The following is a 22,512-nucleotide window of genomic DNA, read 5'->3' on the forward strand; positions in this document are numbered from 1 at the left end:
AGGAACATTTGTTCAAAATAATTATATAGAACAACTAAAAATTGTTAACTTAAATGTCCAACAATAGGGTACTCTTCAGCAAATAATGACCCAACTATTTGATGGTCATGAAAACTATGTAATAATATGGAAAAATATTTACAGGGGTAACTGATAAGCAGAGAATGACAAACTGCATATAAAGCATAATTATAACTATTCTTTTAAAAAATAAGCACCTTGGGGCCAGCCTGGTGGCACAGTGGTTAAGTTCGTGCACTCCGCCTCAGCAGCCCGGGGTTGGCAGGCTCGGATCCCAGGCACGGGCCTACGTACCACTTATCAAGCCATGCTGTGGCAGGCACCCCACATACAAAGTAGAGGAAGATGGGCACGGATGTTAGCCCAAGGCCAATCTTCCTCAGCAAAAAGAGGAGGATTGGCAACAGGTGTTAGCTCAGGGCTAATCTTCCTCACACACAAAAAAAATAATAAGCCCCTTGGCACTGAAAAGGAAAAATGGAAGAAAACTAAGAGTAAGGTTATGCTTGGGTATTAAGAATACAGATAATTTGGGGGGGGTCACTTTTTCCTGTTTTTCAAATGTTCTTTCAAGAGTAAATATTCTTATAACTTTTTAAAATTCATTTATACCCAGTTAGGCAATGGCAGTTCTACTTACAAATCTTTTATAACCAATATTTGTTATACATTAAAGAAATAGTTTTTAAATAAACATAAGGAAGTTTTCAAAACTTTAATCTAACTAGATTACTCCTTCTCCTCACTGAATATGAAGATATTTTATCTAGGAAGAAACAAACTTTACATTCAGTATTCTTTACTCTTCAAGTCTCCTTCACTCTTCCCCTCTCCTCACTCTCAGCAAATGACCCTGCTTCTTTGAGAAAACAGAAACACTGTCCCATCACTACCTCTAGCAAGCCACCTGCACTTGAACCTGAACCTCCTATTACTATGAATGAAATGTCCATGTTCCTCTCTAAGGCTAACCCCTCCACTTGTGTACTGTATTCCACTTCCCCTCTCTGCTCCTGCACTGTCCCCTATTCTCCCACATCAATCCTTCCTGCCAACAGGAGCATTCTCATCAGGATACAGACTTGCCATAATAAGTCCCATCTTCAAAACAAAGAATACTTCCTCTTCAACCCCATTCCCATATTCCCTTCTAGCTACTGCCCGACTTCTCTGCTCCCCTGTACAGCTAAACTCCTCTGAGTTGTCTACATTTGCATCCTCACTTCCCTAAACTTTCCCTCTTGAGCCCACCTTCAATCTGACTTTCATACCCACCACTTTACTGAATCGGCTTTCATTAAAGCCACCAAAAAACTAAATGTTTTCCAAATCTAATGGTCAATTCTCAGTTCACAATGATTTGCTCAGACTTTCAACAGCATGTGACATAGCTGATCATTCTCTCCTTGAAACACTTTCTTCTCTTAGCTTCTGGGACACTACTCTCGTCTCAGACTACCCCTTCTCAGTCTCCTTTGCTAAGTCCTCTTCATCTTCTCAATTTCTAAACACTGGAGTTTCCAGGACTCAATCCTTAAATTTCTTCTTTTCTCTATCTATTTTCAGAACCCAGATGATCTCATTAACTCTCATAGCATTAAGTCATCCATACACCGATGACTCTCAAATATATATTTCCAGTCCAGACCTCTATTCTGAACTCAAGACATCTCCCCAATTCCCTACTCAACATCTCCTCATGGATACCTAACAGGTATCTAAAACATAACATTCCTAAACTAAACTCTTCATTTATTTCCCCAAACCTGTTCCTCCCAGTCTTCTCCATCCCAAGAAATGACACCTACAGTTTTCCAGCTGCTCATGCAAAAACCCAAGAGACATCCTAACTCCTCTGTTCCTGTCACATTCTATGTCAAACCATCAACTAATCCTATTGCTCCTTCTTCCTAAGTATTCCCTGATCTAAACCATTTCCATTTCTCTCCTGTATTACAACAGATTCCTAACTGGTCTCCTGCTTCTGCCCTTGCACCTCCCACCCTGCTCCACAATGTATCCACCACACAACCACCACAGAGGTCCTTCTAAAATACAAATCAAGAATTTGTTGCCCTCAGCAATGGTAGGCTAATTTGGACCAACCCTACTACTGAAACAACTAAAAATGCTGAGTTAAAAAAAGAAAACCTTAAAAACATTGGAGAGTTATAAAATAGTAAAGAGTTTTCTTTTCTTTTTTTTTTTTAATTTATTTTTTCCCCCCAAAGCCCCAGTAGATAGTTGTATGTCATAGTTGCACAACCTTCTAGTTGCTGTATGTGGGACGCGGCCTCAGCATGGCCAGAGAAGCAGTGTGTCGGTGCGCACCCGGGATCCGAACCCGGGCCGCCAGCAGCTGAGCATGCGCACTTAACTGCTAAGCCACGGGGCCAGCCCAAGAGTTTTCTTTTCAAACTGAAAATAAACCAGGAACTCCAAGAGGTAAGTAGAGAACTGCAGGCACTCTTATTCTACAGTCATTTGACAATTCAGGCAAATCCGAACTTCAGTTTCGATGACCACACAGTGAGAGGGGGACAGAATTAAAAACTGAGGGCTCATCCAAGGTAGAAAGACTAACAGAAGACCCTCTTCACATTAAGCTGGAACGCCAAAGGGCTACATCTCAAGGTATAAACCAGAAGGATGAACCAGAAGTAAGCAGCCCTCACATCGACTTGCAGTTAGAATTCACAACAACTAGATATTCTCAGAAAATCTCAAGCTGTGGATTTAATTTAAAGTAGTCCCTGGGCTCCTTGCAGCAGCATATTCAGATTCTCTGTGCAGAAAGCCACCTTCATCCTAGGGCTCAAATTATTCCTATAAATACTTTTTTCATACACAATGAATGGCATATACAGAAACAAAGCACAATGAGTGAGAGCCAGCAGAACACGATAAACACCAGAAATAGATAAGCCAAAACTTTAAATATTGTAATTATCAGACATGAACTATATCTTTACAGAAATAAAAGGCAAGTTTGGAAGGATCTGCAGGAAATAGAAAACCATAAAAAGTGACATGGCAGATTTAAGAAAGAACCAAATAGAACTTCTATAAATAAGTAAAGACACACACACATATATTAAAAATAAATAAGAAAGTATTCACAGATGAATATGATATCTGGATTGGCTTCAAAATAATCCGGGTTTGGAACAGGAGGAAAGTGGGGTACATAAGGGGAAATAAGATTGGCCATATACTGAACATTGATAAAGATGAGTGACAGGTATGTGTGAGTTCACTATTCTATTCTACTTTTATATATGTTTAGAATTTTCCATGATAGAAAGCTTTAAATGAGTTAAGTCCAAAATCAACAAGATGCTACATACTCTGTGTACATACCTACTCAGACAATGTTAATGGTCTGTCCCCTTACCTCTCTGACCTCATCTCCTACTACTTTTTCCTCTTACTGTGCGCCAGGCACACTGGAACACCCCAGCACACGTCTGCCTCAGGGCTTTTTCAACTGTTATTTCCTCTGCTTAGAACACTTGTCTTCCAGGCATTCACATAGCTAGCTCTCTTAATTCGTCAGAGACCTCCTTAGCTTTCTCTAGTTTAGTTTATTTTCACAACGACCTTCCCTGACCACTCTAAAATCAGACACACGCTCGCACACACTGTTACTCCAGCCTCTTCATGGCATTTATTATCACTCATTTGTATATTATCTCCTTCAACTAGAAATGTAAACTTCTTGGAGAAAGAAATTCTGTTTTATTTACTCTTCACTCCTAGCACCTAAAACAGTGACTGGCTCACAGTAAGTACCCAATTAATATATGTTGAACGAACAGACTGATGTGGAATAAAAGTAACCAATGAAGTTAATGAAAAAATATTTGAAGATAACCAAATATTCTAGAATCTACGTATTGTCAAAGTTTATATAATTTACTTTGTATCTGTTTCTGATTTATGCTTCATCTCCATGATTTCTACCATGAAGAGATCAATAGGATAACCCGGTCTTCTAATGGCCAAAACAGAATCCACCACAGCCTGAAAGAGAAGTGAATGAGAACAGTAAATTATTTGGTCTACTAAAAGAAACCACTGGCCCAAGTAATCTATCACCAGACTAAGCAGGTAAAGGGCTTCAGGCTCCAAAACATAGGGCAAGGCAAAAAAGTGCCACTTTTCATGGACACTAAAAATAACCAATGCCAATAGATACCTTAGAGCAAGGAACTTCAGAGATCAACAGGTCCAAACCCTTTATTTTACAGATAAGGAAACTAAGATAAGCTTTTAAGAAATTATGGTCTTGGGGCCAGCCCAGGGGCACAGCAGTTAAGTGACTGCACTCTGCTTCGGTGGCCTGGGGTTTGCAGGTTCAGATCCCGGGCGCGCACCAACGCACCGCTTGTCAAGCCATGCTGTGGCGGCGTCCCATATAAAGTAGAGGAAGATTGGCACGGATGTTAGCCCAGGGCCAATCTTCTTCCGCAAAAAAAAAAAAAAAAGAGGAGGATTGGCATTGGACGTTAGCTCAGGGCTAGTCTTCTTACAAAAAAACAAAAAAAGAAATTATGGTCTTACAGTAAGGTCTAACAGGTAGTAGCAGAGCCAGGACTAGAATACAGGTATCTTTAACTGCCCAGACACTACTCTTTCTACTGTACTAACACTACTCAAACTTCTCCACCAAAAGACACCTTAAAAGAAAAGGATACCTGAAAAGAAGGAAATGTAATCTAAGGGAAGAGCTCAAATTTGCTGGCTATAACAAGAAATTTTTCAGTTTTGTGTTTTGTCATGAAAAGTTTCCATGTCATACCATAATATATACATGTTTGTTTTAGTGTGAAAATAATGCTTTTCCCCAAAATCGTAAAGCAAAATTAACACTCCAGAAAGACATGTCTCATTTATTCTGGCAAATATCCCCAGGGATATGCAATTTGAGAAGCATAGCACGACACACCCTATTGCTTAGCTCAGAAAGTAATGTGAAAATAACTGACTACAGAAATTAAGAGCTACAGTACAACCATCCTAAAATATAAATAAAGCAAAAAAATTTATCTTAGAAAAGTTTGCCTGAGGTAACATGATATTTGGTTTTGGTGCCCAGGGAATCATAGAGTATGGGTGTTTCTGTAACTCCAAAAGAGGATGGGGGCCCTAACCAGATAGCATGAAGAGGCTGGGCCACTTGATATATGTACTCCAACAGCAGAAAATCCAGCCGAGTCTTTATTTGGACTCTGCTCAGCAAGAAACTGTCTGATCTTAATCTGATTTCCTGAGTAGGTTTTCCTATTGGTAAAGAGAATTGACCAGAAACAACTCAGGTGTTCCAGTCCATTTGTTATTTATATTTCTCAAAGCAAATTAGTAAGATAGTGTTCTGATTTATATGTCAATGACTTGTGAATTTGCTTGCTACAACCTTCTCATTCCTGATAAACTAATATCTTCAAGTTTCAGAAACTACAAAGCTGAGGAACAAGGATGATATCATCAAACTATAGCCACCTGATAAAAGCCTTCCTGAAATACCCAATCTTGTCCTTATATTACATACATTCTACCTTTAGAAATAAACAAAACAAATATGCATTTCCCAGATGTGAACATTATCTATTAGATCAATCATGCTTCATTAAAGTGCTAACTTTAACTACAAGGCACGCTACCAAAACAACTTCCCCATGTGTCACCTCACATAATAAACATGGACCTCTAGGTTTAAGAGACTAGTACATCACCCCACGGCTGTGGGACGGCTTCCACATGGGATGATCCCTGGGCAGCCAAGCCTCTTCCAACTTTCAAGTTAACTTAAAAGAAGGCTTAATATGACAGCACATCTCATGCTGACCAATCAAATCTAGTCTATAAGTAAGCCTATAAATGTTTGTCTTCCATATTTTATTGTACTTCAAAAAGAACCACATGCAATGGTTGATTACCTTACAGGAAAAAGAAAAATATCACCATGTGTTAGTCTATACTCGTTCTGGATGCAAAAGCTTAATCACATACCTCTGTTAAGACATCAGCCAGTTCAGCATGAACTTTAGTTTGTAGAGATGTTCTAGCCACATCTAAGAGGATTTCTCTTTTCATCTCTTTTTCAATTTTAACTTCTTCCAATACTTCAAGTGCTTTTATCTTTGCAGCTTCAAATCCTTCAGCTATTATTCTAGGGTGCAGGCCCTATTACATCAACGTAAAACTATAAATTATCAAAGTATATAAGTCATCCAGTGTAAATGTAACCATCCTCTCCTATTAATAGGTATGTACAAAAAAAGTAATGCTACCCACATCAATGCCACTAAATATAAGTCTATGTACGTAATTCATAAAATTAATTTTTCAGTGCTTCATATTTAAAATAATCTCAAACTTACAGAAAAATTATAAGTCCAGTACAAAAAACTACAAAAATCCTTTCTATTTCTGAAAATTATGACACATTGTCATGATGTGGTGCCCTTCTGAATGGGCACAAAAGACTCCTTTTAATGCAAAGAACCAGCACTAATTTGGAGAAAAGTGGCAGACAGACACCACCTTCACCAAATGTTCAGTGTTAATATCACAGTAATGTGACAAATAGACTTCATTTACCTCCTGATATGCCGCATTAAGAACACTACAGCACGTCTATAGTATTCTAGCCAAAAGTTCATAACCTGAGTCTAATTTATGAGAAAACAGACAAATCCAAATTCAGGGACTTTCTACAAAATAACTGGCCTGTACTCTTTTCTTTTTTTTTTTTTTTTTGGAGGAAGATTGGCCCCGCGCTAACATCTGTTGCCAATCCTCCTCTTTTTCTTTTTTTTCCTATGTGGGACACCGCCTCAGCATGGCTTGACAAGTGGTGAGTAGTTCCGCGCCCAGGATCCAAACCCCCGAACCCCAGGCCGCCGAAGCAGAACGTGCGAACTTAACTGCTCCACCACCAGGCTGGCCCATGGCCTGTACTCTAAAAGTAGCAATGTCGTGAAACACAAAAGATGGCTTAGGAACTATTCCAGCTTAAAGGAGACAAAACGGACAGGACAACTAACGCAACGCGTAAGCCTAGATTTTCCTGTACTATAAAGGACATTACTGGGACAAGTGATGAAATTTGAATAAAATTTCAGATTTTATTCAAAGATTGGGGGCTGGCCCCTTGGCTTAGCGGTTAAGTCCACGTGCTCCACTACTGGCGGCCCAGGTTTGGATCCCGGGCGTGCACCGACGCACTGCTTGTCTGGCCATGCTGAAGCGGCGTCCCACATACAGCAACTAGAAGGATGTGCAGCTATGACATACAACTGTCCACTGGGGCACTTTGGGGAAAAACAAGAAGAGGATTGGCAATAGACATTAGTTCAGGGCTGGTCTTCCTCAGCAAAAAAAGAGGAGGATTGGCATGGATGTTAGCTCAGAGCCAATCTTCTTCACAAAAAAAATAAATAAAAATCTGCAGATTAGATAATAGTACCATATCAATGTGTCAATGTTAATACTTATTTCCTGTTTTTGATCACTATGCTATGGTTATATAAGAGAATTCCGATTTAGAAATATACACTGAAATATTTAGATCATCATGTCTGTAACTTACTCTTATGCCATTCATAAAAAAAGTATGTACATTACTACATATATATATATGTGTATATGTGTGTGTATATATATATACATACATCTGAAAGAGAGAGAGAAATGTTATTCTTTGGAATATTCTTGCAACTGTTCTGTAGGTCTGACATTATAACAAAATAATTTTTTTAAAAAAACACTATAGGGGGCCAGCCCCGTAGCCCAGTGGTTAAGTTTGGCATGCTCTGCTTCAGCAGCCCAGGTTCAGTTCCCAGGTGCAGACCTTCACCCCTTGTCGGCGGCCATGCTGTGCCAGTGGCTCACATACAAAATAGAGGAAGATTGGCACAGATGTTAGCTCAGGGACAATCTTCCTCAAGCAAAAAGAGGAAGATCAGCATCAGATGCTAGCTCAGGGCAAATCTTCCTCACCAAAAAAAAAAAAAAGAAAAAACACTATTGGTTATTCTGAAAAATAACACAAAACTCACTGAAAGCTAGAAAGAACTAGGTTTAATTTATTCCTTTCCTCCATTCCTTTACATCTGTCTTATAATTTATAACTTTTAAAAGTTTACATTTATTGGGGGCTGGCCCCGTGGCTTAGTGGGTAAGCTCGTGCATTCCACTTTGGCAGCCCAGGGTTTGCGGGTTCGGACCCTGGGCGTGGACCTACCACCACTCATCAAGCCATGCTAAGGCAGCATCCCACATACAGCAACTAGAAGGATGTACAACTATGACATAAAACTATCTACTGGGGCTTTGGGGAGAAAAAAGGGAAAAAGTAGGAAGACTGGCAACAGATGTTAGCTCAGGGCCAATCTTCCTCAAAAAAAAAAATTTTTTTAAAAGTTGACATTTATTGAGCATTTCTTTTTTCTTTTCTTTTTCTGAGAAAGATTAGCCCTGAGCTAACATCTGTTGCCAATACTCCTCTTTTTGCTGAGGAAGACTGGCCCTGGACTAACATCTGTGCCCATCTTCCTCTGCTTATATAAAGCAGAGGGGGACGCCGCCGCAGCATGGCTTGACAAGCAATGCGTCAGTGCCCGCCCGGGATCCAAACCCCGTGCCGCCGCAGTGGAGTCAGCGCACTTAACCACTACGCCACCAGGCTGGCCCCTATTGAGCATTTCTGCCAGGCACAATTCTAAAGGGCTGTACTTATATTATTTTAGTCCTCTCAACACTATGAAGTGGGTGTTGTTATTATTCTTGTTACACAGATGAGGAAATTGAGGCTTAAAGGGATAATGTAATTTGTCTTAGATCACTGGGCTAGTAAGAGGTAGAGCCAGGATTTAAACCCACAAGGCCTGACTCCAGGGCCTGTGTTATTAACCATTTTCAAAATATTTCCTGGGTCTAGGACCTCACAAGTTCTCACCTGGACTGCTATGAAAACCTCCAGTCTTGACTCCCTTAAAACTGGCCCCCAAATATTTAAAATGCCAATCTGCCCATATCACTCATTAATATGTTAATATGAATATTCTTCTTCTTGGTTAGTGTACCACATGCCCACCAGGATCTGGCTCCCACCTTCTTCTCCAGCCTTTTCACTACTGTCCACGTCACTTTACATTCCGCCAACACCAAACTGCTTGTAGCTCTACACACACACCATGGTGCTTCTCTTCTCTGTGCCTTTGCTCATGTTCCTTCTGCCTGGAATGCCATTCTCCCTCCCCCTCACTCTCTCATCTGGCTCACTCCTCTTCATCCTAAAGATTTAGCCCAGGCCTTATTTCCTCCAGAAAGTGCTTCCTGACTACCTCAGGCTAGTTTAGGAGATTCCTCCCTCCTCCCCGTTTCCATCATATCCTGTGCCTAGCTCTATCACCGTACTGCCACACAGTTTCATCATTATGTCAATGTCTGTCAGCATCTCCCCCTTCTCTAACTTCTTTCTTCCTAACCTAACCCTAATTTTGTTTAGGTATCTCTCTTCCTCCAGTGCTTCAGAGGAAGCTGACCCTATCCCTAGCTCAAGGGGTGGATCCCAATTAGATTAAGTCAATTCCCCTAATAACTGTTACTGGTTTGTGATGGATATAAGACCAAGGTTGGCTCAATCATGTAAAGGAAAAACTCATATTCCATATTTGGGTGAATGGTTTTTCTTTCCCTCTCTTGCTGAGGGTTGCTAAGGGAAGCAGGTAGCCCTGATTTCCTCTGACAGTCTTTTTTTTCTTTTTTTTTTTTTTTTTTGTGAGGAAAATCAGCCCTGAGCTAACATCCATGCTAATCCTCCTCTTTTTGCTGAGGAAGACTGGTTCTGAGCTAACATCTATTGCCAATCCTCCTCCTTTTTCTCCCCCAAAGCCCCAGTAGATAGTTGTACGTCATAGCTGCACATCCTTCTAGTTGCTGTATGTGGGATGCAGCCTCAGCATGGCCGGAGAAGCGGTGCGTCGGTGCGTGCCCGGGATCCGAACCCCGGGGCCGCCAGCAGCAGAGCGCGCGCACTTAACCGCTCAGCCACAGGGCCGGCCCCCTCTGACAGTCTCACATTCAGGATGGAAATAAATCTCATGATGAGACAGCATGTAAGTGGAAGAGCTGAGAGACGGAAGGACCTGGGTATTTGGTGACTGACTGCATTTTGTAATCAACCAACCCTGAAAGCCTGCCTTATCTATGTTCTGTTATGGGAGATAATTTCTTCAGTTTAGTGGTTTTAATCAAGTTTCTACTGCTTACAGCCAAAAGCATCCTGAGATAAGTTGCAGGTACTAAATTAATAGGCAATTCCCAATACTAAATGAAACACAAAGAAGTAATAATTTTAGCACTTTGACCAGGTTATGCTTTGCTGAAACGATCCTTAAAGGAGAGGAAAAATTCAAATACTTAGAGAAGACAGATAAGTAATGCTAAGAAAATAATACAGATTGAACAAAGGCACAGAGGTAGAAATGTATATAATGATTTCAGAGGCTAGTGAATGGAGGAGTCTGGCTAGACTACATGGTTTATAAAGGGAAATAAAACTAGAAAGATAGGTAAATTCACAGTGTAGAAAACCTTCAACAACGTTTTTCCAGTTTTTTTAAAAGGTGCATAATTTGGTTTTAACTTTATCAGTGATGTTTTCTTTCTTAGGTCATTAGTCATGGATACGTGACTAATTTTTTACCTTTTTACATATCTTAAATATTTCTTTTTAAAAAGAGGTATATAATTCCAATAAAGGCATTATTTTGACAAAAGTTCATTATTATTTCCACTTATAATCGTCCAAAAATATCTTGATAAAAATTAACTTTTGCCCTCTAAAATTAAACCATTTTACCAAAAAAAAAAAAAATTTCCATTCAAAATAAAGTACCACAGGAATGCGAATTCTATGAAATTCTAATACCTCAGAAATGTAAAGATCAGCTTGTTTTAGTAACTCTCCAATAATTAGAACATTTGAAGTAGTACCATCTCCTGTAATGTCATCCTGGGCTGTTGCTACTTTTGCTATCAAGGAAGCCGTTGGGTGTTGAATTTGCTGCAAAAAGTAAGCAACAGGTTAAAAAAGAGAGAGAATGAGATAAAGCAATAGTCTACCCAAAACAAGATAACCTAAGGGTCAATAGTAAAATCAAGAAATGAAACAAGCTTCAATCTACAAGCTCCCAAGTTTTGTATTATCAAGGCTTAATAAACGTCAACACCAAAAGTTAAAAATTGAGAACTAATGAAGTTTGAACATTTTATAAAAGGGTCTTTGGTTCAGAATGCAATGACATTTCCAAAATAAGATTAAATCCTTCAATCTCAAAGATGAATGTATTTACTAAAATTGCAAAGGATTTTTTATTTTTCCATGATTACAAAGAACATAATGCAGCGCCTTTAAAACATGTAACTAATTTGGAAGTATCCCTAAGCTATTACTTAGACTATACAAAGATTTGAAAACAGCTAAAACAAACTTTCATTGAGGTTTAATCCAACAAGCATATCTCATGACTGCAATATTTAGCTGACAGCCTTGGTTTAGAGATATGCAAATTGTACTATATTCTCAATTAAGGCTTATTAAGGTTGATTAAAGTCAGCAGCATCAGCTCACCATCTCATGGAGCAGCACATTGCCATCTTTGGTGACTTTGATATCACCTGCACCAGAAACAAGCCTGTTCAAAAAACAGTGATGTTACTAACTTCACGTGGCAAGAGTCAAGCGAGACACTCCCAGTGCTTGCCGTCCCACTATCCTTAGTATAGGGAACTGCGCTTGGAAAACTTCCATCGTACCATGGGGAGACGCCACAGTAATTCCCACCATTTGCAGCCCACAGAATCACTTCTCCCAAGATACACTGCTATGGCGATTTCATTCCAAATGGAGCATTTACAAGGTTAAGGATAAGAGCAGTTGAAGAGTTATGAACAGTGATTTGGTCAAAGAAGAGTACTTGGAACCACACAAACCACAAATTTGTGAATTTCCAGCAGGTTTTTTATTTTGGTGAAATGTTACCATTCATTCACTCAACTTGGTTTCTTCCCTCATCCCTCACATTTATTAGATCATCAAGTTCTGTCAATTCTACAATCTAAATGTCTCTTGAATCTACCCCTTCCTCTCCATTTCCACTGTCATCATCATCGGTAGTCTGGACTACTTAGCATCCTCATATCTTTGAATCTGAATCCATCCACCACACCACATTCATCTTTCTAAAAGGTAATATAACTCAGTTAGTTCCCTGATCAAAAATCCTTCAATGATGTTCATGTTCTCCATCAGCTTCAAGGTAAAATCCAAACTATTTAGCAATGACATCGTTGACCTTTCCCAATATGGGTAATATCTATTTTTTCTGCCTCATCCACTAAAAGAAATCCTGTGGGCAAATCTTGTGGTTCCCTCAAATACATCATTTGTTTTTGTTTGTGTTGGATTTACACCACTAGGCTTTCTTGTTCCTAAAATCACTCTATCTAGAAGGCCTTTACTCCCTTCTCCAACTAGTGAACTCTAACTAGTCTTTCAAGACTCTCATGAAAAGTGCCCATTGGAGCCTGCCCGGTTGGCGCAGTGGTTAAGTTCACACGTTCTGCTTTGGTGGCCCGGGGGTTCGCAGGTTTGGATCCCTGGCACAGACCCACGCCCTGCTTGTCAAGCAATGCTGTGGCAGCATCCCATGTAAACTAGAGGAAGATGGGCACAGATGTTAGCCCTGGGCCAAGCTTCCTCAGCAAAAAGATGATTGGCATCAGATGTTAGCTCAGGGCTAACCTTCCTCACACACACACACACACACAAAAAAGTGCCCATCAACTGATGTATCGATAAAGAAGATGTGGTATATATATATATACAATGGAATACTACTCAGCCATAAACAAGACAAAATCATCCCATTCACAACAACATGGATGGATCTTGAGGGTATGATGTTAAGCAAAATAAGCCAGACAAAGACAAACACTGTATGATTTCACTCATATGTGGAAGATAAACAAACACGTGGATTTGGAGAACAGATTAGTGGTTACCAGAGGGGGAGGGGGAAAAGGGTAAAGGGGCACATATGTATGGTGACTGATAAAAACTAGACTATTAAGGGGCCGGCCCCGTGGCTTAGCGGTTGAGTGCGCGCTTTCCGCTGCTGGCAGCCCGGGTTCGGATCCCGGGCGCGCACCGACGCACCGCTTCTCCAGCCGTGCTGGGGCCGCGTCCCACGTACGGCAGCTGGAAGGCTGTGCAACTGTGACATGCAGCTGTCTACTGGGGCTTTGGGGGAAAAAAATAAATAAATAAATAATTAATTAAAAAAAAAAAACTAGACTATTAGGGGTTCGCAAGATGTAGTCTATACAGAAACTGATATATAATAATGTACACCTGGAATTATACAATATTATGAACCAATATGACCTCAATAAAATAATTTTTTTTTAAAGATAGCATTTTTTGAAAGAAAGAATGACAAGCTGTAGTCAGTCAGGTTACTGTGATTAAAGGTAAATGAGGTGGTGATTTCACAACTGTGAATGTACTAAATGCCACTGAATTGTTCATTTGAATTTGTTCAACTTTATGTTATGTGAATTTCAGCTCAATAATTATTTTTAAAAATATAGTAAATGGGGCTCTGAATAACAATTGGAGTCCATAAAAAAAAAAATCATGTTATTTGAGGCGCTTTTCCTTCTCCCATCAGTAATTAGTCCCTTTCCTCAGAATAATCATCTATCTACCTACCTACCTACCTATATTTAGCACATTTCCTCTTTACCAGATCTCCTTAAGAACAGAAACTGTATCTTGGCCATCTGTGATCCCAGCATCCCAGTTAGTACATAATAAGGGCTCTCTTTTACTGTTAACATTAATTTATTTTACTCATTCCTCTGAGCCTGTATCTCTCTCCTCTTAAACCTTTTTGTCCTCACTAGTCTCTTTCCCTCAGGCTCTTCTAAAGAAAATAATGGTGCTAAATAAATATATGATGAAAGGATGAACAGATACGAAGAACCATAGGCAGAGTGTTCAAGTAACTTGCCTAAGGACTCACAGATAGAAGGGGAACCTGGATCTGAACCCAAGCCTGGCAGGCTCCAAAGCCCGTGCCCTCTCCACAACACACCGCCAAACAAAACCAAAACTAAGCGTACGTAGACTCAAAGAGCAGGGGAGTTAGACGGCCTCTGTTTGATACGAGACACTAAATGAACTCTCTAATTGCATATGAAACACAACGAAAAGTTGGGGCGGGGCACAGCTCCCCTCGTGGGGCCCTTTCCTCGGGGAGGCTTTTCTCCTCCTCCCCCAGCCGGCTAGGGAGGACCTCAGGGCAGGAATGAGAATGCGGGAAACCAGCCCCACAGGCGCGTCCACACCGCTCCAACATCTTCGCGGAAGGTCCGCCTCGGAGCGCGCCCTGACACCCCACAAACCCCGGCGCCCTAACCGCTGCTCCAACCGCCGCCTCACATTTTCATGGTGCCCTTGGGACCCAAGTTGGTCCGCAGGACGTCCTGCAGCCCTCGGGCGGCGCATATATTGACAGCCAGGGCCGCCTGGGCCCGCGCCACCTCCGCCTTGGAGTTCAGCGCCTTTACCGCAGCCATACCCCGACCGCTGAGAGAGCGAGCTGGCCGGCACCAACAGCCTGACCCGCCCCTCGGAGGGAAACCCGCCGCCACGGCTCACACTCCTGGGCCTCAGCCAATCCCCGCCCGGATAGGAAGTGACGTCATCAGGCATCGCCGGGACGGAAGCCAGAATCGCCTTGGGTCAGGTCGTAAAGATGGCGTCCTCGGCCCCTGCTCGGACTGCTGCGGGAAAGCGAGTGGTGAATCAGGATGAACTGCGGCGGTTGATGAAGGAGAAGCAGCGTCTAAGCACCAACCGGAAGCGCATAGAATCTCCGTTTGCGAAGTACAACCGTTTGGGGCAGCTGAGCTGTGCCCTGTGTAACACCCCGGTGAAGAGCGAGCTCCTGTGGCAGACTCACGTCCTGGGAAAGCAGCACCGAGAGAAAGTGGCCGAGCTGAAAGGCGCGAAGGAAGCCACCCCGGGTCCGTCCGCCAGCGCAGGGCCTCAGTCGGCCAAGAGGAAGGGGCCAGATGCGGATAGCCAAGATGCCAAAAGAGCGAAGGCCTCCCCCGTGCCTCAGGTACAGCCCTCCACGTCCGCTTTGCCCACCAGATTTGACAAAGCAGGAAAGGAGTCCGCTAGAGCTACCCTCAGTAAGGCTTCGGGACTCGGTTTACTCCCTGATTATGAAGATGAGGAAGAGGAGGAGGAGGAGGGGGGAGGCGAAGGAAAAAGAGGGGACGCCGGCAAGCAGCTGCCCGACTCACAAGGCAAGGAACACTCACTTTCCTCCTCGCGCGAGGCAACAAGTGGTATGCTGCCAAAGGATTTCTCGGATACAAATCCTCCCAAGGCCCCTTTAATTCCTCATTCAGGGTCAATTGAGAAAGCAGAGATACATGAGAAAGTAGTGGAAAGGAGAGAAAACACCGCGGAGGCGTTACCGGAAGGGTTTTTTGACGACCCCGAGATAGACGCGAGGGTACGAAAGGTTGATGCCCCAAAGGATCAGATGGACAAAGAGTGGGACGAATTTCAAAAGGCCATGAGACAGGTCAACACTATTTCCGAAGCCATCGTTGCTGAAGAAGATGAGGAGGGACGGTTGGACCGGCAGATTGGGGAGATCGATGAGCAGATAGAGTGTTACCGTCGGGTGGAAAAGCTGCGGAATCGCCAGGATGAAATAAAAAGTAAGCTTAAAGAGGTCCTGACCATAAAAGAACTGCAGAAAAAGGAAGAGGAGAACGTTGACAGCGATGATGAGGGGGAACTACAGGATTTGTTGTCTCAGGATTGGAGGGTGAAAGGGGCTTTGTTATAGGGTTTCAAAGACCCAAGTTTTCTACACTCTACCATTGTATAAAAAGTGCGTCTCTCGATGGGATATCGGTTACTCCCTGCCTAGACGTTTGGTAACCCAACTGGGTTAAGATACAACGAGCCTGTGACGGTAGCACTTTGGAAAACTGGTGTAAAATATTCTTGAGGTAAAGCTGTTTTTGAAGTTTTTGAAGTATTATATACTAAAATGCCAACTTTTTCACACATTTACGGATTTAAATGTACACTTTTGGTAAAACCTGTAAACTGTAAATATTGTACATAGTTAAATATATATTTACTCAAGTAATTCTGTTTTGAAATTTATAAATTAATAGAAGTCAGACCAACAGACAAGCTCTTAGATGAAAACGAAGTGTGATAGTTGGGATGTATATGGCTTTTTCTTTTCTGACCCCCTAAATCAAACTCAAGAGGGTTGGGAGGAGGGTTGTTTTATTTTTGTGTTTTTGTTTTTAACATGCCTCATAAACAAGTAAGTCATTCAGGCTGATCCATTCTCTGAGTATTCTGTTTCTGTTTCAAAAACGTGCTCTAGGGCCGGCCCCTTGGCTTAGCGGTTAAGTGTGCGCGCTCTGCTGCTGGCGGCCCGGGTTCGGACCCCGGGCGCGCACCGACGCACCGCTTTTCCGGCCATGCTGAGGCCGTGTCCCACATACAGCAACTAGAAGGATGTGCAGCTATGACATACAACTATCTGCTGTGGCTTTGGGGACAAAAAATAAATAAATAAAATCTCAAAAACGTGCTCTAGGAGAACATGGAGAAATATTTATGCCAAACATGATCAACCTCCTTAACCCAAAATTTCTCTTGATCCTCAAACCAGTGATTCCTGGATTGCAGTTGCACATGAAGATCACTTATGAGGCTTTTTAAAGTGTGTGCATGAATCACCTATGAAACTTTTAAGAAATTCATGTGCCAGAGCCCTGCCATTAAAGAGAGTCAGTAAATCTGGAGTGGGGCCCAGGCATCCGTATTTGTTTCGAAAGATTTTCAGGTCATTGTAGTATATGCCAAAGTTGGAGAGCCGCTGCCCTAAATCCAGAACCCATTTATATTTTTTCAGGCTTTGTTTTCTCTTTAAATAACACATTCCATAAGTTTACTGTCTATTGTATAAAAGAAACACTACCTTTTATTTATAGTCCATCCAGTCTTAAGTTTTGATATTACATTTTCTTGTAAATTAGGGTTCAGAGTTACAGGTTCTATCAGTTGTAGGAGGGATGTATAAGTTGTTTTCTCCAGGAGTTACAATTGGCTTGTGCTTGTCATTGATAGTTTAAATCACTCCTTTTCCCTTTGGAGACAGAGGTATTCAAATAGGAAAAAGGAATTATCAGTATTCCAGGGATAGAAGTACATACAGCGTATTCAAATAAAAGTGAGCAGTAAGAATAATAGCTGAGATTTATATAGTTTTTACAATATAGACCAGGCAAAGTTCTAAGTGCTTTACATAAACTCAACCTAGTTTCCCTAAAGCCCAGGTTTTATGGGGGAGAGTAGCAAGAGATAGGGTGTGAAAAAGCTGTGAATGCTAGACAAAAGAGTTCTTCCTGTAGGCAGTGAGGGAAAAGTGGAAGTTTTTGAGCAAAGAATTATATCTGCAAAAAAATATTATGGAAGGTTATTTTAGTTGCAGTATATGGAATGTAATGAACATGGGTAGGGGGAAAGGAAGCTGAGAGACTTCTTGGAAACTAGATTTTAAAAGCAAGGTGACCAAGACTCTGATTAGGTATGGATTGAGAGGAAAGGAATAGAATTGAAAGAATTTTGCAGGAAGAGCTAATACTTTAGTAGCAAGAAGAAAAGGATATAGATGGAATTCAAGGATTTTGGGGGTTTTTACAGCGAGTGCCTAAAAGAAGTTATCTAACACTCATTGAGCATGTTATCACTCTGCCTTTGGCAGAAAGTCTACTTTCTTGCGCGGTCAGCTGATCAGTGATAGCAATTTCAGTTTGATGACAGAGGGCATGCCCGCCTCAAATGTATGAACCCACACTTATTCAGAGTTTTCTATCATTCACTGCTTTATTATTTCAGAATATGAGAAAGTACAAAGCTGGCCTTGAACAGTGGGCCCAGTTCTTAATGAAATATTTTACATTTTGGGGGTTCTACGTTTTTGAAATCTGAGTGTATCTAACAGCACATCTCAGTTTGGACTGGCCGCATTTCAAGTACTCACTAGCCATATGTGACTAATGGCTACCATAAATGACAGCGCAGACTTAAAGAGAAAAGTATGCAGGTGGAAAAATGAAACATGCTCAGGAGGTATTGAGCAGACCAATTTAACTAGAGCAGAGTGTTCATTCCTGACAACAATGGAGGTTGTGATTGGAAAGGTAGATTGTGAACCTTTGTGGAGGGCCTTGAATGCCATGCTCTAAGGAGTAGGAACTTTCTCTAAGTTAACAGTTAAGTATCCTTGAGGTTGTTGAAGTCTTAATTGTAACACAGTTAAAGAAGTGCTTAAGAAGTGCCAGGAATGTGTTACTAAACATATAAACTCCATCGGGTTTCTAGGAGAGGCAAAAAGCTCTCAAAATCTGCTCCCAAAGTGTGGGATACAGAGCACTGTATCCCAGAGCGTGAGTGATGGGGTCCTGACCAAAATCAAGTGAATCATTGTTGGATCTGAGATCGACATACACGACTACAGGGGTTAGTGGATCCTTCCTGATCCTCCACATAGTGGAGAGCTCCTTTATACCTCTTTGAGTTGGGTCAAATAGGTTTTGGTATTGGACCGTGAATACCACCTGTTATGAGAGGTTCGGGGATTCGATTGGAGATGTAAAAGAAACTCCACTCCAAACAAATGGACTGAAGGTATATTTTATTATATAGAGGATAGTAAAGGTGATAGTCAGCAAACAGATCCGAATAGGTCATATAGTAAGAGGGAAAAACATCAGATCGATTGGAAAGGGAAACACCAGGTTCACTGAAAAGAGAACACATCAGAACAATTACTTCACAATAAATCTATTACTCACAACATCCACACCCCACTGCCGGGAGAGTCCTGTCAATCGACACAGCTGGGTGGGGATCACACATCCTGGGCAAGGTGTCCCTTCCACAGGTGGAACTCTCACCAGGCCTCAGTTTCCAGCAGTTTATATAAGCAGTTACAGAGTTTACAGAGCAAGCATTCAGTGTTCCCATGCACAAATGGTTATCGTGGCATACGTGCACTGAGCTTCCTGGCTATCATCGCAGCCCAGTAGTTGTGTATGTGCATTGTTTTCTCTGGTTATCGTCCCAGCCCGGCACAGATGGCCAGTCCATCCAGCGCTACGACGCCCAAAGGACCTTGAAATTCTTACAAGTTGCAACTGTCTCCGTGGGAGAAAGGCCAGTTCCCACCACACAGAAAGCAGCTGTATATTTCTTTGTGTGCTGGCGGCTGTAGGTTAATGGAACGGCCAAACATGGCTGCACTCATGTCAAGACACCACCAATGTTCCCAAGTTGTAAGAATTAGTCCCCAAATCCAAGGATTTCGTCCAGTCACTTGTTCTCTTTTTTAGAGAACCCCCTAATTCAGCCAACAATATATTAGAATTATTATAAATGCTACAAAAGTAATCCTCTCACCCACTTCACTTACCAATTTAATACAGTTCCTCTAAATTGGGGGGAAAAAATGCTGATCTCCTAACTAGCCTTCACATGTACGTTTGCCCAGTGCCTTACAATTTACAAAATGCTTTCACATATATTTCATTTAATGATGGAAGTAATGACTACTTTTTACACACCAGGGCACAAAATAAGAGGCTGTGGAGTTAAAATTGCAGGAAAAAGAACATAATTTAGGCATAAAACCTTTAATAGCAACAATCACCTGATCAGTATGGAGTAATGGAAAGAGCAAGAGAACTAGCAAGAGAAAACAGAAGACACAGGTTCAAGTTCCCACTCTTACCTGTTAATGGCTAGTGATCTCGGGCAAGTCACCTCTCTGAACCTTAGTTCACTCTACTAAAAAAATGATGGTACTTCACAGGGTGTGGTGAGAGTCAGATGACACATACGTGTGAAAGGGGTTTATAAACTGAAGTGTGATGAAAGTTATTTCTACTAGTACTATCTGGTCTGTCCCATGCTACTAACTTGCTAACTTGATCTTAGGCTAATAATTTAATGCCCTTTAATTTCCTCTTTAAAATGAGGGAATTAGAGCAGATGGTTTTCTTGAGATTTTTTAACTCCAAATGCTTAATTTTGCCATGAGATAAGTGGCATCTCACCTTTGAGATTTTTAAAGTCATTTGGTTGACTATCTGGAGACAGAGATGGCTAAAGTATTGTTACTTGCAAAGTTTGCCCAGGATACTCCCAGTTGTCTTGGTGTAATTTCACTCTCAACACTATCCCTTTTTGGAAATATATATGCTCACCTACGTAAAACTTTGATATGAGGAAAAAACACTTTCTAATAAACACAGAATGGAAGGTCTTAAAGGGAATGGTAAGTTTCCTGTTAATGATGCACCAGTTCGCTAGCTCTTTGGCCGGATGTTGTGTAAGGGGATTTAAGTAAATATATGGGTAGGAATGGTGGCTGGATAGATGGCCTTAGATTGTTTTTTGATACTAAGAGTCTAGTAGCCTGTATGACACCAGGAATTTAGAAGCTTTAAATTTGAACAGGAACAAAAAAAAAAATCCTAAAGTCTGCATTGTATCTTCTGTCTACATTTCCTCCCTCAGTGACTCATCCATTCCCATGGGTTTAAATATCACCCATATACTGATGACTCCCAATTTATACCCCCAGCCTTGACCTGCCTCCTGGGAGTCATTCTTCATTTCCTTTTCTTATCCTCCAAATCTAATGCATTAGTTAAGTCCCGGCAGCTCTGCCTCTAAAACATGCCCAGAATCTGTCCACTTCCTTCTGTCTTCACTGGTCCTAGCCACCAACATGTCTTGCGTTAATTGTTGCTTGTTTCCCCCCAACCCCAGCTATGATCTGTTACCAATAAAGTAGTCAGAGTGATCTTTTAAAAATTTAGATCAAGTCACTCTGTCACTTAAAACCCTTCATTATATGCTTCCATCACACCTGGAAAACAAGAAAATCCAGGCCCTTATTAAACCTACATGGCACTCAGCAGTTGCTAATTTGAATGTCTACTACCTATGAACGGATGACCACAAGCCCATTAAAGGGGGATGGGAGGGGGCAGGAGAGCATAAATGCCCTATGTTGAAATCAATTGTTATCACTCAGGATGAAGTTTTTTTAATTTTCAAGAGAAATTGCAAGTCAAGATTGTTTTTGTTTTTAATGAAATCTCAAAAATACCATGTAGGCTGAATGTGATCCATGGGCCCCCACTTTGTGACCTATCTTCTAACTTCATCTGCTACACTCTCCCCCTTTATTCTCCATGTCCCGGTTCTCAGTGGCTAACTTTCTATTCCTCAAACATGCCATTTCAGGACCTGTATCTTGCAGTTCCCTCTGCTTGGAACCTGACTTCAAATAGCATGGCAGGGGTCCTGCCCAGTGGCATAGTGGTTAAGTTCCCGCACTCTGCTTTGGTGGCCCAGGGTTCGCAGGTTCGGATCCCAGGCAGGGACCTACGCACTGCTTATCAAGCCACACTGTGGCAGGCGTCCCACATATAAAGTAGAGGAAGATGGGCATGGATGTTAGCCCAGGGCCAATCTTCCTCAGCAAAAAAGAGGAGAATTGGCAACAGATGTTAGCTCAGGGCTAATCTTCCTCACACACACGCAAAACAATAGCTTGGGGGCCGGCCCCGTGACTTAGCGGTTAAGTGTGCCCGCTCCGCTACTGGCGGCCCGGGTTTGGATCCCAGGCTCGTACGGATGCACTGCTTGTCCAGCCGTGCTGAGGCAGCATCCCACATACAGCAACTAGAAGGATGTGCAACTATGACATACAACTATCTACTGGGGCTTTGGGGAGAAAAAGGGGAAAAAAAAGGAGGATTGGCAATAGATGTTAGCTCAAGGCTGGTCTTCCTCAGCAAAAAGAGGAGGATTGGCATGGATGTTAGCTCAGGGCTGATCTTCCTCACAAAAAAAAAAAAAAATAGCATGGCAGTCTTCTACTCATCGTTCAAGTCTCAGCCCTAATGTCCCTTTCTCAATGACAAAGCCCCACCTCCTGTCACTCTATCACATTATTCTGTGAATTCATTAAACTTATCACTATCTTAAATTAGCTTGTTTGTTTGTACATAAAGTATGTCTCTCCCCACCAGAATGTAAACTCCACAAGGGCAGGGAGCTTGCCTGTCTTGTTCACAACTTAAAATAATTCCAGGCACATAATAGAGCTCAATAAATATCTGTCAAATGAATAACAACAAAATAATGAGAAGTTGCTTGGAAAAGTGGTAAAAAGATCCAGCTGTCTCATGGAAGCCAGAACTAGAACAAAAGTCAGTTCTGCGGCTTAAAGGGCTAAGAAATCTTTCCCTGTGTCTCCCTTTGGCACATGAAGCCCTTACCCCTTTTGAGAG

The 22,512-nt window shown here is 41.7% G+C and overlaps 2 protein-coding genes across 3 annotated transcripts in view; one reads left to right on the forward strand and one right to left on the reverse strand.

The window, feature by feature from the left end:
- CCT6B (chaperonin containing TCP1 subunit 6B) overlaps nucleotides 1-14,856 on the reverse strand; it is a 30,069-nt gene extending 15,213 nt beyond the window's left edge. For both annotated transcript variants that reach the window (XM_087440792.1, XM_004441872.3), the window contains exons 1-5: nucleotides 14,537-14,856; nucleotides 11,663-11,726; nucleotides 10,961-11,095; nucleotides 6,034-6,207; nucleotides 3,941-4,044 (exon numbers count right to left, since the gene is read on the reverse strand). In XM_087440792.1, coding sequence (XP_087296918.1) covers nucleotides 3,941-4,044; nucleotides 6,034-6,207; nucleotides 10,961-11,095; nucleotides 11,663-11,726; nucleotides 14,537-14,673 — 614 coding nt within the window. In that variant the 5' untranslated portion in view covers nucleotides 14,674-14,856. The remainder of the gene's footprint in view (nucleotides 1-3,940; nucleotides 4,045-6,033; nucleotides 6,208-10,960; nucleotides 11,096-11,662; nucleotides 11,727-14,536) is intronic.
- On the forward strand, nucleotides 14,748-16,478 carry ZNF830 (zinc finger protein 830). The gene has a single exon (XM_004441876.3). It carries the CDS (start codon nucleotides 14,853-14,855, stop codon nucleotides 15,963-15,965), a length of 1,113 nt encoding a protein of 370 aa, XP_004441933.2. The 5' UTR covers nucleotides 14,748-14,852; the 3' UTR covers nucleotides 15,966-16,478.
- Nucleotides 16,479-22,512: the final 6,034 nt, after the last annotated feature.

This window comes from Ceratotherium simum, chromosome 16, assembly GCF_057802395.1.
Source record: "Ceratotherium simum simum isolate JZ-2026a chromosome 16, ASM5780239v1, whole genome shotgun sequence".
Lineage (NCBI taxonomy): Eukaryota > Metazoa > Chordata > Mammalia > Perissodactyla > Rhinocerotidae > Ceratotherium > Ceratotherium simum.